We start from the raw sequence: 14,671 nt of genomic DNA on the forward strand, positions 1-14,671 counted from the left end.
AGATCAACTTTTGGGAAGAAAACGGGCGTCAAGGCCAGGAAAGAAGTAGATGTTCCAAGTCCGTCTTTTCCACAGCACAGTCCTTCACCTGAAGAGGGCCCGCGTATAGTGCCTCCCGACATTGCAGCGAAGAGAATAGGTAACCCACCAAGGAGAGCTGCGATGCCGGTTCTGCGACCTGGTGCTGTAAACAACAGCATGGAACCACCCCCTGACAAGCGGAGCCCGCAGTCACTGGGGCGCAGAACTACTACCGCGAGCGCAAATATTCCTCACCGACGGAAGAGTGCTCTTGAGCTAAATGACGTAAGGCTAATAAGCCCTAAATTGCATTACCATCACGGCTTGCCTAACTCGAAGGACTACCCTTATGTCCTCAAAAGGGAAGTACCTCGACATCTAGATGCTATACGTGCCGGCGAACCGAGCCCATTGATCGACTTTGCCTACGCTGCTCGTCTCAAAAAGGCTTCGGATCAGACGACGGACTTCTCTGAGACGGTCTTCTATGGCCAGAAATTCCTAGCAGCTTTCGCTGCCATTCCAGAACAACGTCGACCACTGCATTCACCGCGCAGTACCTTAGACTTTGAGGTGTATCTCGACACGGGTGGCCATGTCGTGATTGAACGCCCGCGGCCTGAGCAGCAAGCTGGTATTGACGCACTGTTGTATGGCAGCAATGAGCACTCCGGACGAGCGACGCAGCTTTCACAGCGAAACTCACGAGATTTGAGACAACCAAGCAATGATCGTCGTCGAATAAGACGAACGAACTCCAGAGCAATATTGAGTTCAAATGATCAGCCACCTGACTTCCAGGAAGGACCCGGTGACGACATCATACCAACCTTACGAGGTGGTAGTGGAGGAGGCAAATATACACATACCTGCAGTTGCAGTCTGATGCTCAAACAGCTGCTACTTACTTGTCACAGGCCTGGTCATGGCTATGTCACTGATACAGGCGGTGACGAGCACTTGCCACCAGCGAGGACTCCAAACCCGGCTAAAATTGCGCAGGCTTTGAGGCAGGCTCATGGTACGTCGCGTCTTCCCAAAGGTATTTCTAGACGTGCTGGAAGTCAGGAGACATCAAGGGTGGGCAGATCTGTAGCTGGCAGCGGGGACCTTACCAATCTACTGCTATCACGCACAGCAAGTTTTGCAGCTACCCACCCACAGCCTCGCTCTGTATTCTCTCATCTACCGACATTTGGTCTCACGTCAACATTTGCTCTTCCCACAGTCTCTTCAGTTAATCGTTCAGCCTCTTCTACAGATGTTGCTGTACAACCTACAACACGACCACCTCCTGTCAGCCTTAGAGGTGGCGCTGGTTCACCTTCTGCTTTACAAGACCACGAACGCCTCCCACCAACTCTATACTGGCTCGCAGGTGGTCGAGGCAAGCCAATTACCACTGTTAGTTGGAAGACCCAGAAGCCTGAGAAGAGAATGAGTGGACTGTTTGGTATGGCTCTTCATGGGCTGAGTGCGGGTACCGAATACAGGAAGAAGGCAAGAACAAGAGGTCACGTCATGAGTACTGGAATACAGCAAAATATGCCAGTCGTTCCTCAAGCAAGCGAAGCTGTCACGAAGGAGAAGGCAGAGAGTGTGAAGTCAGGTAAGATCCATTCTTCCAGAGCCTCTTCATCATCAACGAGCAATACAAAGAGCCACACTGGGCATTCTTCAAAGTCGAGCAAATCCGGTGATGCAAATCATGATGCACAAAGGGAAACACCATTGGAGCTGGTACCTGAGGCGGCTGATGCTGCTCCAGCGGAGGCAGATCCTATTCCAGCTGCCGTTGCAGCCGTAGGGGATCAGCCCGCGGATTTTCTAGAAGAAGACGCCCCTCTTGTCGAGGATCCGCAGGGAGAACCTGTGGGCGTTGAAATCCAAGGGGAAGCACCAGCTCCGGATGAAGACGAGAACGAAGTACAAGCAGCGGCAGAAGGAGATGGTGAGGCAAACAGATAGAGTGTTGAGATACTGAAGGGTGAGTATGCCGGGTGTTTTTGGTACATATATATATATATGCGTACCATAAGTTATCGTTGCTGTTATAGCACAGTTGCACAGTATGCGATATATCGAAGCTACCCTTGGATAATTTAGTGCTGTTCCGGACTACCTGCAAAAGATTTTCGAGACTCTATATTGTACAACCTTTTTTTCCCATGACCATCTAACTCATCAATCCATGAACTTGCTCGCTGCTTAGCGTAGCTTTAGCAGCAGGTCTTTTCCCAGTCGCCCGCTTAGACATAGGCGCACTCGTCCTCCGCCCACCTGTCGCCGGCCTGGCACTCCCACTTCCACCTCCACTTCCACCACCCCGCTGTGCCTCAACAGCAGCCTCATGCTCGATCTTGCTAACCGCCCTCGTGATCGCCATACTATAGCCGCCAATCCACTCGGCCCAGCTCTGCTTTCCATCGCTGTTGTCAACAGCGACCTCCATGTTTGAGCTCATACTCCTCTTTGGTTTCGGTGTAGTGGCAGAAGACGATTTGGAAGCAGGAACTTTTGTAGTCTTGGCACTAGACTGCGACGGTGCTGGAGCGTTGTTCTCAGCGCGCAGAGCAGCCGCAGCGCGTCGTTGTTCTAGAAAAGACCTTGCAACATTCTGCGCAGCAGAAACACCTGATTTGATGGTTTTCACGTCTTCGAGATTGACGTTTGCAGGGATGGGAATCCGGTAGCTTCCTGATAGGGTGACTTGTCTGTCTGTACCAGCACTCGTTCCTGAAGCGCCCCTATCGATTTCCTCGACGTAGTCTGCCCCTCCACTCCTTCCTCCTCTTGTCGAAGGATGATAATGTTCCAGATCTTGTCTTGCTACCTCCAGTTCACCTTCAAGGCGCACAAGTTCTTCGTCTGCTTCTTCCTCTTCGTCGCCATCATCGAGTTCCTGCACCCTAGCGTTGCTGTCGTTGGTAGTAGTGCTGAGCGTAGGCACTTGGGCTGTGGATGAAGCTTTCCGGCCTTTTCCCCGTCGTCGAGGTGAGCGGCCGGGTCGGGAGTCGGGAATAACACCAGCTTTGTAGAGCTCTTCAACTTTAGCTTCCAGGCCTCTCACTCGAGACTTCAGTGCTTCAAGTTCAGAGGATGATGGTATATCTGTTCTGTTTGTGGCGGTAGACTTCGCAGCATCCGCAGGTGTCGAAGTGGGCTCTTTGTTCAACTTTCTGGGTTTCTTTTTCTGTGCCTTCGATGCAGCTGTGGTAACCTCATCGGTGCTCGACGCAACTACAGTCTTCTTCATTGATGATGCTGGAAGTTTTGCTGGAGGCTCTTTTGGTAACACCACTCCTCCTGCTGACCCTGCTCTTCCCTGTTCAGACTGGCTTGGAGTAGCGGCCTTCCTGGACCGTGCCTGCTTAATCGGCGTTGCAGGTGTTGCATTGAGTCCTGGCGAGGACGGCTTGGTTGTCATTGTGTCAAAAAGGTTCCTTCTCTCAGAGCATGTGAAGCCCTAACGTCGACTGTTTAATAGTACGCTGTCGTAGATGGGCTTGTGTCGGATCCTTCTCTTGGTAGAATTAGGGCGAAAGGTGTTGGAATCCTGGTTCGATTAATCGGAAGAAAGCAGTATATGCATTGCAAGATATGAAAAGAAAGGTGATAGCGTGAGGCAATCGGCGCCAAAGCAAGATATCGGAGTTGGACACAAGCTGAGCACATCTGACGTATTGTGGCGCGCGTACCGGGATCCTGCATCCTGAACCCTGCCCGCGGCACGTCAACGGCGATCAACTACGCGTTAGCATGGCTAGACCTTCTGGATCTCCGACCTTGCACTCTTCGATCTACCCGATTCAATAGAATCATTAAACACTTCTCAGTAAGCCCAAAGATTATCTCAGCCTGCTACATTGAAAGGTGCGGGCTTTTGTTGATGAAACGCACTTACCGGACACTCGTCAAGATTGCTGATGTGTATCTTAGTATCGAGCCACATTATCGCAACCTTGTGTCAAACACTGCAGTGTAGATACTTTCAAGATTCTTGTTGCAGCTAAATACATGCCTGTGCATATAGCACCTCTAGTCCCGTAGCACGCACCCATCAAAGAAAGCTTGGCTGAACCACAACAGACAAACTTGCGAGAGGAGATGATCGAAAATATGGCATATCCTATGTTTACCGAGTCCGGAAGGTCTAGGAGGAAGACCAATACTTTTGGAGACGAGCAGCGCCAAGGAACGGCATCGTAATGAGCATGCAGAAAGAAGCTCATGAAAGGTCCCAATCTAGCCACGGACGCCTTGCAACTCACGCTCGGATGAACAAGGCCGTAGGAAGGGCGATGATTGAGCAGTAAAGCAGTAGCATCGGAAGACCGTCGAATGAAAACAGCTGTGACAAACAGCACAGGCCCATAAATACAAGGGACACCACCACGCCGTCAAATATGCGTTGCGATCATCCTGGATACAGCGTCGGGGCGAACTTTAGCCAATAGGTACGCCTACCTAAGACGCAATGGCACGAGCGGGTGCACCTCCACCTCCCCGACGGTTGTTCTTCACGTTCTTGGTAGGCTTCGTGACAGTGCTCCAACCGTCGTCGTCCATAGCCTCGGTAGTAGTGCCCTCAGGTGCCGCGGGCGTGCTAGACTTCCGCCTCCATGAACCTTGTTCAGCCTTTGGTGGGTCGCGAGTGATTTCCTGCGGCTTGACGTCCTTGTCGTGTACGATCTCTCCTTCAGCATCCTCGTCTTGGCCAGCAGAGTTGCCCTCATCGACCCGTTGGAGAATCTCAAAGTTGGATTTGGGCTTCTCCTCGGTACCATTCTCCTCCTTCTTCGTTGGGGTTGGCTGCGCCGAGTCCTTGGGCGCCGGCTTCTCCGCAGCCTCCTTGGCCTTTTTCTCTTCACGAGCCTTGTCATCCGCTTCCTTCTTTTGGCGTAAAGCCAACTGCCTCTTCTCCTCGATCTCTTTCTCACGAGCAGCGGTGTCGATGGGACGTGCAGCACCAAATGGGTTGGGCTTATCTGAAGAAGTGGAGGCCTCCTGAGCTGCCGGAGCCTCAGAGACTGTTCGCTTGGCTAGGTTCAAGCGAGGGCGGCTCGCCGGCGCAGCGGGCTGCGGCGCTGGTGATGATGGTGTGCTAGCGTCAGGTGTAGATGTGGGCGACTTGACAGCAGGTGCGTCAGGACGCATCTTGGACCGCCACTGGTTGTCGGCGTCTGCAGCAGTGGGTTGCCTCTCGTACTGCGGTCGCTCCTGGAACTCACGGCGCGGTCCACGAGAGCCTTCGGTGCCTTGACCCTCACCCCAGGCTGGGGACTGCCTGCGTCCCTCACGGGGTCCTCCTTCAAAGCCACCTCGCGCGCGGCCACCTTCGCTAGGAGCGGGGGCAGCGGCTGGCGAAAGAGGTCCTCGGCGTTCCCAGTTGCCAAAGTCGCGGGGCTTGCCGTCGCCCTCGAATGGAGGTGGGCGGCGACGTTCGCCCCGCTCGCTGCCGGCGTCAGATGCTGCGTCGAAGCCACGGTCACGGCCCGCGCCGAAGCCGCCTCGTCCAGAGCTGCTACGCTGTCCAGGAAGATCGGGAAGGGGTCCCTTGCGGGTCCAGTCTGTGATGTCTCGGGCTTCGGGGCGGTCCTTTGCTGCAATGGTGTCAACTAATTTTCGCGCGTACATGAGAGGGAGATGACGTACGTGGTTCAGCAACGCTGACGCGAATATTCCTGCCCTGGAAAGATGTGCCGGACAGGTCGAGAGCCTTCTTCAGTCCCTCGACACTGCCAAACTCGACGTATCCAAACCCCTTGGGCTTGCGGTCTAGCTTGTCCTCGACAATACGTACGTTGGTCACCTCGCAGTCGGCGAAGAAGTCGGTTACGTCACCCTCGGTGGCATCGAAAGAGAGGTTGCCCAAGTGGGCGGTGTACGGGGGCTTGGAGGGCATGGGAAGGGCCTCGCGAGTCGCGAATCCACGGTCGGCTGTGACATTGTTAGCATGTGCGAAGTCATGTCGAGGACTTGTTCTGACCAAAGCTGCCGGCGCGGTCAGCGCCGAAGCCGCTGCCGCCCCCAGAGCCAAAGGTGGGCCTGTCGCCTCCATAGCCAGAGCTTCTGCCGGCACCTGCGAATGTGTAAGTCTACCGTGTGTTGCGTGTTTGCGCTGCGGGTGTTGGTGGGGTGTATTTACCAACTCCTGCGGATGTTAGCATATCAAGCCGGCCCGAAGCAGTATGCGTCCAACTCACCAGGCATGGGCGCATCCTCCATCTCATCGGCCCAGGATCCTAGCGCTGCATTCAGTCAGTCGTCTGCGCCCTCGAGGGCAGGTGGGCGGGGCATACATTGGTCTGCCAGGAAGTCTCCCAGAGCCATCTTCTGCTGTTCCTTCTTCTTGGGCGCTGCAACACATTTGTCAGTCATGGTCTTCTTGTTTTCGGCGCGGTACAGAGCGGGGCAAAAAAGCCGGCTCGAGTGACGCCTGCAAGTTGCGCAACTCACGCATGATTGCGGTTCTGCAGACTCGGCGCGTACAAATTCCGCACGCTGTCTGGATTGGGGTTCGAGAGCGTGTGTTACTCTCGGTTTGGGTGGTAGGTGGTTGCGGGGTCTGTCGTGGTTTCGTGTGTGGGGTGAGTTCTTCTTTCCCGAACGGAAATCTTAAGCTGTGCGTCCGTTGGGCCTCGCTTAGTCATCGCATTTCTTTTGCAACCACGGCGTGAGCAACGCCGAGCCCTGAAATGTCTTTGCCCGAACCTGGTTCAGCGCCCTCACACGCCGAATCGCATCAATGAAAGAGCGATGAACCAGAATCATGACCCCGAGCACGTCACCCAGCCTATCGACGTTGCCAGGCAAGCAGCATTGGTTGGTGGAGCCTCAGGTACGCACATGGCCATTCCATCCTTCTACGTAGTTTTACACTTTCTGCTCTATTTTACTCCTGTACACCCACGGTCGAGCCAATCTTCTTCACTTACCGTGCTTTCGCCTGACGTGGTTCAGCAATCCCCGGTATTGTGATTGGTGCCTTCTACGGCACGCTCCGCACGCAAACTCCGGTTCTCTTCTCTATTGTCTCGGGGGCGCAGTGGTTCGCCATTGGCAGCACATTCTGGGGTATACGCACCTCGATTCTCAACCATGCTGGCCTACTCAACTGGTGGAACATCACTCGAGGCGCGCCTTCGTACCCGCTCAATGACCTTCACCCGACTACTTCCGACAGGGTCCGCGCGTCCACCATCGCTGGTGCCCTGACTGGCTTCAACCTTGGACTTTTATTCCGTGGCCCTCGAAATGTTATTCCAGGCACTATCATGTTCGCATTATTTGGTTGGGGAGGCCAGCGTGGGTACAACTATCTTGATGCCAGAAATTCCAGCGAACTCCGGGTACAGGCCGAGCTAAGAGCAAGGGGTGAAGATAAGCCGAAAGAAAACCTTATGCACAGGATTGCAAAGAGCAAGTGGAGTCCCATGCAGGTCTTGACGGACGACGACTACGAGAACATGATGCAGGAAAAGCTTCTGCGGGTCGAAGCCCAGATTGCGGTAATCGACGATAAGATTGATGCAATGAGAAAGCAGGCGCTCGAGTTGGAAGCGCAGCGCAAGATGAATGAGATGCAAGAGCAGGGTCGAAATTCCAAGTGAGAGGATGACCGACTAGCTATCAGTGATGTGGAATTGAGATCTAGAGCACGTTCTGTAAGAAACTTCACCTGTCTCTTTTGTTCGGAGACTTCAGTTGTCAATCTCTTTTTATTGTACGAACAGTGATCTGTTGTTTGAGTTTTGAACAACAGCAGGATCATTGTGTGAGTGCAGCTGCTTAGCTGTTTTGTTTTCTTAAAGGTTGTCTCACTCGCCTTTCTTCTTGCTCTCGTTGACTATTGTTGTTCGAAAATTCTAAGTATAGGCTCTAGAGTCTGATTTCGCGTCTCATCACGAGTCGGCACCTTCAATGTACGGCGCTCGCACAAAGGAGAACCACTCCTCGAAGTAAGGCTATATGCGAGCCCATCTACCTCAAAGGCCTTCTAACTGATGTTGAGTACACTGACAGTCATCACGTATTGACATCGCTGTTTCAACAACAGGTGTAGCCTTGATCTACTCTCGGAGACTGCTTAACAGCAATACGCCTGTGTCTTGAATTACTACCATCGATCACTACGGGAGTCTCACTCAAACTCATCATCATTCCTATCACCACCACTCTCGCTTCGCAACAGAGCTCGACCCTTCTAAATCGCACGAAGGTCGAAATACGCAAACACCCCGTGCGCTCAGGCTCCGCGCTGCCTTTCACTATATCCGCCTTCACCCTGTCTCCAGTTTTATCCCACACTCCCGACTTTCTTTCTATATATATATATATGATTCAAATCCCCAATACTCCATCAACAAGCCGGTTTGGCTGAGTTTCGCAAGGAACGACCAAGAAATGGAGTCCGCAACCACAATATTAACGACTCTAAGGAACCTTGGTTAAGCGTTCCACACCGAAGCTCACCTAAGGTCGCTTGTTCGAAGCGCTCTGCCTCCAGTAACATCCAAACACTAGGAGGATACAACAGAGATTATCGTTTGGAAACGGAAAACGGCCCTCAAGGGTTCAGTTAGACGTCGCCTTATCCTACTCAAAAGGATAAGGTGCTTTTTTGCTATTTTTTTCTTTCCTTGTAGCTTTTGTTCCTATGTGTTCCGATTCTATCCCATGCGTCGTCTCTCTACCTATCTAATCATAGAACAAGAACTATGCAGACTGTGCTTCTATCTCTAATACAGACTTACTGAGCCTGTGGGCAACATTCCCGTCTTCCTTGTACAGCTTCCCACTGCAGAGGATGATGTTACGAGCGATAGCTTGTTTAACTGAACGACTAATTCACTTTTGAGCGATGTTGAACTTCAGGTTTCGGTAACAGGTGAAAAAGAGGAAAAGAAGTGCAAAGAAAGGTGTTGGAGACATATTATTGCAAGCAGAACAGCTATCTGGTGAAGGGGCGTGAGACAACCTTGGAAGGGTAGAGAAGATGAATTATCCGGCGCCGCCACTTCGAGCCTTGTTCTATGTGTTTCAAGCGGCATTTACTGCTTCACATCAATCGGCTTACCGCCCTGTTCTCCACTCTTCAAACAACTCTCAAGAATCTCCAAGTCTTTCAATGCCTCTTCAGGACTTTGCATCTCGTTCCTCTTTCCCTGTTCCAAACTCGTCGCCCAAGCCTTGATCTCTTGGTTCACGCCGTTGCCCTCGTCTGGAAATTCTTTCGTCTCTGGATCCTTCCCGTCTTTGGTGATGGTGACTTTGCCACGAGCACAGTGTACAGAGCCCTTTTCGCAAGCAACAAGATATTCAGACCCTTTATCTGTCGTGCCGAAGGAGATGGACAGCGTACCGGATGAACCGTTTTCAAGCTGCATAGTAGCATTGAGAGTATCGATTGGTGGAAGATGTTCCTGGAGTTGTGCTGTGAATGTGCTGACCTTCTTGATCTTCTGCCCACCACCTTGGAGCAGAAGACGAGTGGCAGCCACGAAATGCACGCCGCCGTCGAGCACGAAACCTCCCTGATAATCCGGCTTCTTACGCCACTCCGTCTCATAGTACTTGCTGCCTGCCTGTACCATAGCCGCAACACGCACACGGAAGGTAAGAATACGGCCCAGAGACGCAATCTGTTGTGAACCCCACACGTAGGAGTCGATGAACCGGAAGTTCTCTGCTACGGTGTAGGTCGCAGAGGTATTAGAAGAGTCCTGGGTCCATGCAAGTAATTCTTGAGCGGTGGCTAGGTCTTTTGCGATAGGCTTCTCTGCGAACACATGTTTGCCTGCTGCGAGGGCTTTCTTGATGTAGTCCGGTTGGACTAGGATTGGGAGTCTGGGTTGTGCTGGGTAAGCGATCAAGTTCTATACGTCGATATGTTGGCATACGCACGCGATGACTACACCTTTTACATCGTCCCTCTTCAGCAAATCCTCGAACTTCCTGCCATCCTGGTCGTCGCTGTAGAGCTCCACGTCGGATAGCTTTTCGGACAAGGCTTTTGCCGATTTGAGTGATCGCGAGTAGATTGCTTTCAAACTCAATAATGGAGTATCCTGGACAGCAGGCAAGTGTTCTTCTTTGGCGAAGATGCCACTGCCGATGATTGCAATGCCGATAGCCATGTTGATGAGGACTCTAGGAGTTGAGGGCACAGGACGCTCTGGACGATTTCGAACAACTTACTCTCCTCAACATATATCTTTCTGCAAACGGCTGTACTGCGGTTAAATGGCTATTGGAATGGAAGACGTAGTGTTTTCCTCCAATAGCAATATCGCCATGACCCATCGCGGGGTACGTTTTGAGCCCCACGATGGCGATGACGTCGGGCACCATACTGGATAAAGCCAAGGGCGATAGATCCACAGGTTCCCTACCTCATCACACTCGGCTTTCTCATCAACATCGACTTCTATCAAAAGTCAATGCGGCATCTGCCCCAGCTTTTTAGCGTGATCGGCGCGATGTTAATGCATGATACGTCGCGCATTGGACACGCGATTATCACGCACCTCGTCTTCGGCAGTTGACGCGAAACGCGTAGAGCTCTTTACCCACGCACGAACGCGCAAGCTATGCTGACAAAAGTTGCAGGTCACCCTGGAACCATGATGGTTTTCGCGATCTTTAACAGGTGTTTGTGTACTCCACTTACGAGCTGCGATGGACTGAACTCGGAACGTGGAGACAACTGTATCGTCCGTTGCGCGTTCAACACTACGTACGTGCCATCGGGTTCGCCAATTAATCTCCAAGTCGCGATAAAGTTAAAACATCCTTTGACACGCCACACGTTGATATGCTAAAAGGTGCGTGGAAATGCTTACCGTATTGCTTTTGACAGGATGTCAATGCCTCGAAATGATATTTTGGTGTTTGACATGCGTCCACACCACACGCAACAAGCAGCGACTCTGCTGTAGACATGCGCTTAGCCCAGCGCGAGGAATGTGTCTGGTACTTTATCCCGCATTTTTAAACCATCGGTTGTGATTATCGGTTGACCTTGTGGATCTCAGGGAAGTTCTGACTTACTGAAACATGCTATGTTGGACATCACGTTCGGCTGGGCCTAGTCATGCTTCGGCAGTCGCCCCCATGCAAGGCGTTGATCAACGGGCATGGTTGGTATAGAGTTCTGTCTCAAATGCTTCAGCGGGGTTTCGGTAGCATCAGGCTACCCTTGATACCTCCGATGTGGTGCCTGAGCGATGTGGTGATAAGAAGGTTGACCTAAAGGACTCATCATCCAGAGCTGGTCTCACTGTCCTACTGTCGCTTGCTATTTACTGTACATTCTTCATATTTCTCTTTAACGCAGCGCGTTCGATAAGACTGCCGGCAGTCTGTTACATTCCTTCCATTCTCGTTGCCTTTTCTATTCCTCTAGGCAAGCGATCATATTGTTACTAAGATGGGTTTCGGTATTCTAGAAGACCGCCACATGGCCGCTCCTCCGGGCACATCTACTATCAACGAGTCCGAGTCTTCTCTAGACTCCAAGCTAGACTCGAGCGACCTCAAACGCGACGGCGACATTATCCTGCAGCCACAACCCTCAAACAGCCCCAACGATCCGCTCAATTGGTCACCTAAAAGAAAAGAGTGCATCATGATCCTTCTCGCTTTTAGTTCAGGTGTAACGACAGCTCTCGGACCGATGGTGACGCCTGCTCTTCCGCTTATTGCGACGAAATACAAGGTCAATATCGATATGGTAGCAAGTCTTGTCATCGGATTCCTTGCTTTCTGGATTGGGTTCACTACATTCTTCACAGCTGCTGGAGCCAATATCTGGGGCAAGCGCCCATTCTTCATCATCTCCACCGTGATCCTTCTTGCAACAAATGTCTGGGGATTCTTCACCAGGGTACGTATAGAAGACGAGCTGGATCGTTCTCTGTTGACGAGTAGTAGTCCTTTGTCTCTCTCGCTGTCATGCGAGTTGTTCAGGGTATCGCATCAGCACCTCTTGAGACACTTGTTACCTCCACGGTATCCGATATGTACTTTGTGCATCAACGCGGTACACGCATCGCGGTCTGGGGTTGTATGCTAGCATCTGGTGTGCTTCTTGGGCATGTGTCTCTGTATCTCACTGCTTGCGTCAACGTACTGACCCCCAATTAGGCAAACGATCGCTGGTGCCATCATCCAGAACATCTCTTTCGAGGCGACTTTTGGCATCTCCGCTCTGATATTCATTCCCATCTTGGTCGGCATGTACTTCTTCGTCGTCGAAACCACTTACTATGGCCCCCGACCTACGATGGAAAAGCTCGGAGCCGATGAGAAACACGAGTCTGTTGTTGAGCTGGAAGATGAAAGGGAGTCGTACAGGAGCCAGCTGGCAATTTTCCGTGGCCGCTTATCACCGGAGTCGTTCTGGAAGAACGCTTGGAAGCCAGTGCCACTTATTGCCTTCCCGGCAGTACTCTTCAGTACGATCGTTTACGGATCTTACTTTGTATGTCAAGTTTTTGGATTGTTCGCGAAGCATGTACTGATTCAGTTCTCAGACCTGGCTGCTTACTATCTCGGTCCTCTCCGTCAACATCTTCTCCGCACCACCGTACTCGCTGAACCCGGCACAAGTCGGTCTTACTAACCTGCCTCTCCTTGGTGTCGCACTGATCGGCTCACCTCTCTCTGGCTGGACAGCCGATGCCCTCGCCAAGTTCATGGCACGTCGCAATCACGGCGTTTTCGAACCCGAATTCCGCCTAACGCTCATGATCCCTGCTACCATCTTTGCTACTATTGGCTTTCTCGGCTTCGGCATGAGTGTCTCAGCTGGTTATCCCATCGTCTGGCCATTGATCTTTATGTCTATTCACTCGCTTTCCGTACCGTTCGCCTCGACAGCCAGTCTAACTTATGTCATTGATTGCTATCCCAAAGACGCAAACCAGGCTTTCGTGACAATCAACTTTACAAAAGCAGTGTTTACATTCATTGCGACAACGTATGCGAACGGCATCATGGCGAACATCGGGCCTCGCGCGGTCTTTGACGGAATCACCATTATTAATCTGGGAATATGCGCGCTTACTATTCCAGCGTACATGTTCGGAAAGAGATTTAGAAGTTTGGTCGCGCGGAGCTCGTTTGGTAAGAAGCTATCAGGCTAGAGGTTGGGGGGCCTGTTTGATTACTAGGACGGCAATGACATTGATCCGGAGAAGTGGTGATACAAGGCTCAGTTTTGTGGATAGTCACAGTTGTTACAGGCTTGAGATTTACAATTACGATGGCTCACGATACGATAGACCAAGCTTCATGCTGCCTTGCCGTGTTAACCCATGATGGTTGATCAAAGACAGCAACACACTGTTATGAGAAAAGGAGTTGAAGAATTTCTTGAATTGAAGGAGGTTCGTGGGTATCGTTAGTCTATATAACTGGAGATCATCCGAGGCGCCCAAAACGCCGTTTACAACTTTTGTACTCCTCATCGCAACCATCTCAGATGTCTCCTGCCGCGAATGAATACGCATACACTGCGCCGCATGATGTTCTAGCATGAAACCTCCGCCTCCATGATGCCTCTAAATATAATTGCTGTCTTCATCGTTGCGCAACTGACAACCAGTGTCATGATGCACGTCTCTGTACTCCTCCGCTTGAGTTTCAGCAAACTCCATCTGCGTGAAGCGGGCGAAAGTGGCAGTTCAGCCAGTGTGCTGAGTTTAGTTTGGTGATCCGTAGATATGGTAACCTGGCACAGCCTTTGTTTGCTGGGAAAGGACGATGCATTGAGGCGCATCAATTTGGTACTCTCTGTGCACCCCCTTGAGCCTCTCTAGCACCAGGCCTTTGCGACAGCATTTGTGCCATGGACTGCGAAGCATTCGAGGACGAGGTCGTGTATCGCGGGCTTAGTGGTGACGTCAGACCGGCTCTTCTTGAGGACGAGACGGTGATGGGAGATGGGGTTGATGCTGCGTTCTTGAGAAAGACACGCGCAGGTGGGAATTGGCTGACTGGTGGCATTGTGGTTGTGTAGTTGGAGTTGTTGGTTGACTTGTCGATGTTGGTACAGTATCGGCTGTTAGACGATGAATGTAGGTGATGACGAGGCTTGTTGATCGACGTTGTTGATATAGTAGTGGAACGTAGGGTAATCCGGTATTTGACGTATCCCTTCAGCTGATGAGTCGTCGGTTAAAAGGCCTCGTTCCCAGCAGCAGCCGACCATCCCGAGGTCTTATATCCCTCACCCAGCCCAACTTGAGTCACCTTACTAGATTACTAGACCCAAACTAAGCCTCTACCCTCGGAGTCACAAGCAAGTCGCCCACCCCACCCGTCCACGCAACCACCTAGTGCGCGCGCCCCAAACTCCGCCCGTGCCGTAACATGTGAAGCCTTTTCCGTTTCGAGCCAAGATCACCCCACGACATCGTGAGCATCACGTCTTGCACATGCGGATCCGGACCTAATCGGCGGATCATTCTCGTTGAAAAGAGACAGATACGATCAAGGCAGTCTGAATTTTATGCACGCGATCGTGAGTTACTCCACGTCCAGTAGCTCCCGTTACCCCGGATGGCTTTTCCGCGTGCGACTACTGTGCAACAGTCACTGCGAGCCGACCCTCCACCCCAAACGGCCGGAAAAGCAAACAAGGAAA

The 14,671-nt window shown here is 51.9% G+C and overlaps 5 protein-coding genes across 5 annotated transcripts; 2 read left to right on the plus strand and 3 right to left on the minus strand.

Annotated features, from left to right (window-relative positions):
• Positions 1-2,197: 2,197 nt before the first annotated feature.
• On the minus strand, positions 2,198-3,448 carry ACET3X_004291 (uncharacterized protein; the record flags this gene model as incomplete). The annotated part of the gene is made up of 1 exon (XM_069450478.1): positions 2,198-3,448. One exon carries the CDS (start codon positions 3,446-3,448, stop codon positions 2,198-2,200), a length of 1,251 nt encoding a protein of 416 aa, XP_069308269.1.
• Positions 3,449-4,488: 1,040 nt separating this feature from the next.
• On the minus strand, positions 4,489-6,484 carry ACET3X_004292 (uncharacterized protein; the record flags this gene model as incomplete). Its single annotated transcript, XM_069450481.1, has 6 exons — positions 4,489-5,624; positions 5,677-5,961; positions 6,011-6,103; positions 6,228-6,272; positions 6,324-6,380; positions 6,481-6,484. 6 exons carry the CDS (start codon positions 6,482-6,484, stop codon positions 4,489-4,491), a joined length of 1,620 nt encoding a protein of 539 aa, XP_069308270.1.
• Positions 6,485-6,780: 296 nt separating this feature from the next.
• ACET3X_004293 (uncharacterized protein) lies at positions 6,781-7,634 on the plus strand (the record flags this gene model as incomplete). The annotated part of the gene is made up of 2 exons (XM_069450482.1): positions 6,781-6,862; positions 6,985-7,634. The coding sequence occupies 2 exons, from the start codon at positions 6,781-6,783 to the stop codon at positions 7,632-7,634; spliced, it is 732 nt and encodes a 243-aa protein (XP_069308271.1).
• A 1,440-nt stretch (positions 7,635-9,074) lies between these two features.
• ACET3X_004294 (uncharacterized protein) lies at positions 9,075-10,160 on the minus strand (the record flags this gene model as incomplete). The annotated part of the gene is made up of 2 exons (XM_069450483.1): positions 9,075-9,870; positions 9,928-10,160. The coding sequence occupies 2 exons, from the start codon at positions 10,158-10,160 to the stop codon at positions 9,075-9,077; spliced, it is 1,029 nt and encodes a 342-aa protein (XP_069308272.1).
• Positions 10,161-11,452: 1,292 nt separating this feature from the next.
• Positions 11,453-13,169, plus strand: ACET3X_004295 (uncharacterized protein; the record flags this gene model as incomplete). The annotated part of the gene is made up of 4 exons (XM_069450484.1): positions 11,453-11,908; positions 11,956-12,116; positions 12,169-12,505; positions 12,558-13,169. The coding sequence occupies 4 exons, from the start codon at positions 11,453-11,455 to the stop codon at positions 13,167-13,169; spliced, it is 1,566 nt and encodes a 521-aa protein (XP_069308273.1).
• Between the last annotated feature and the right edge of the window lie 1,502 nt (positions 13,170-14,671).

This window comes from Alternaria dauci, chromosome 3 (assembly GCF_042100115.1).
Source record: "Alternaria dauci strain A2016 chromosome 3, whole genome shotgun sequence".
Classification (NCBI taxonomy): domain Eukaryota; kingdom Fungi; phylum Ascomycota; class Dothideomycetes; order Pleosporales; family Pleosporaceae; genus Alternaria; species Alternaria dauci.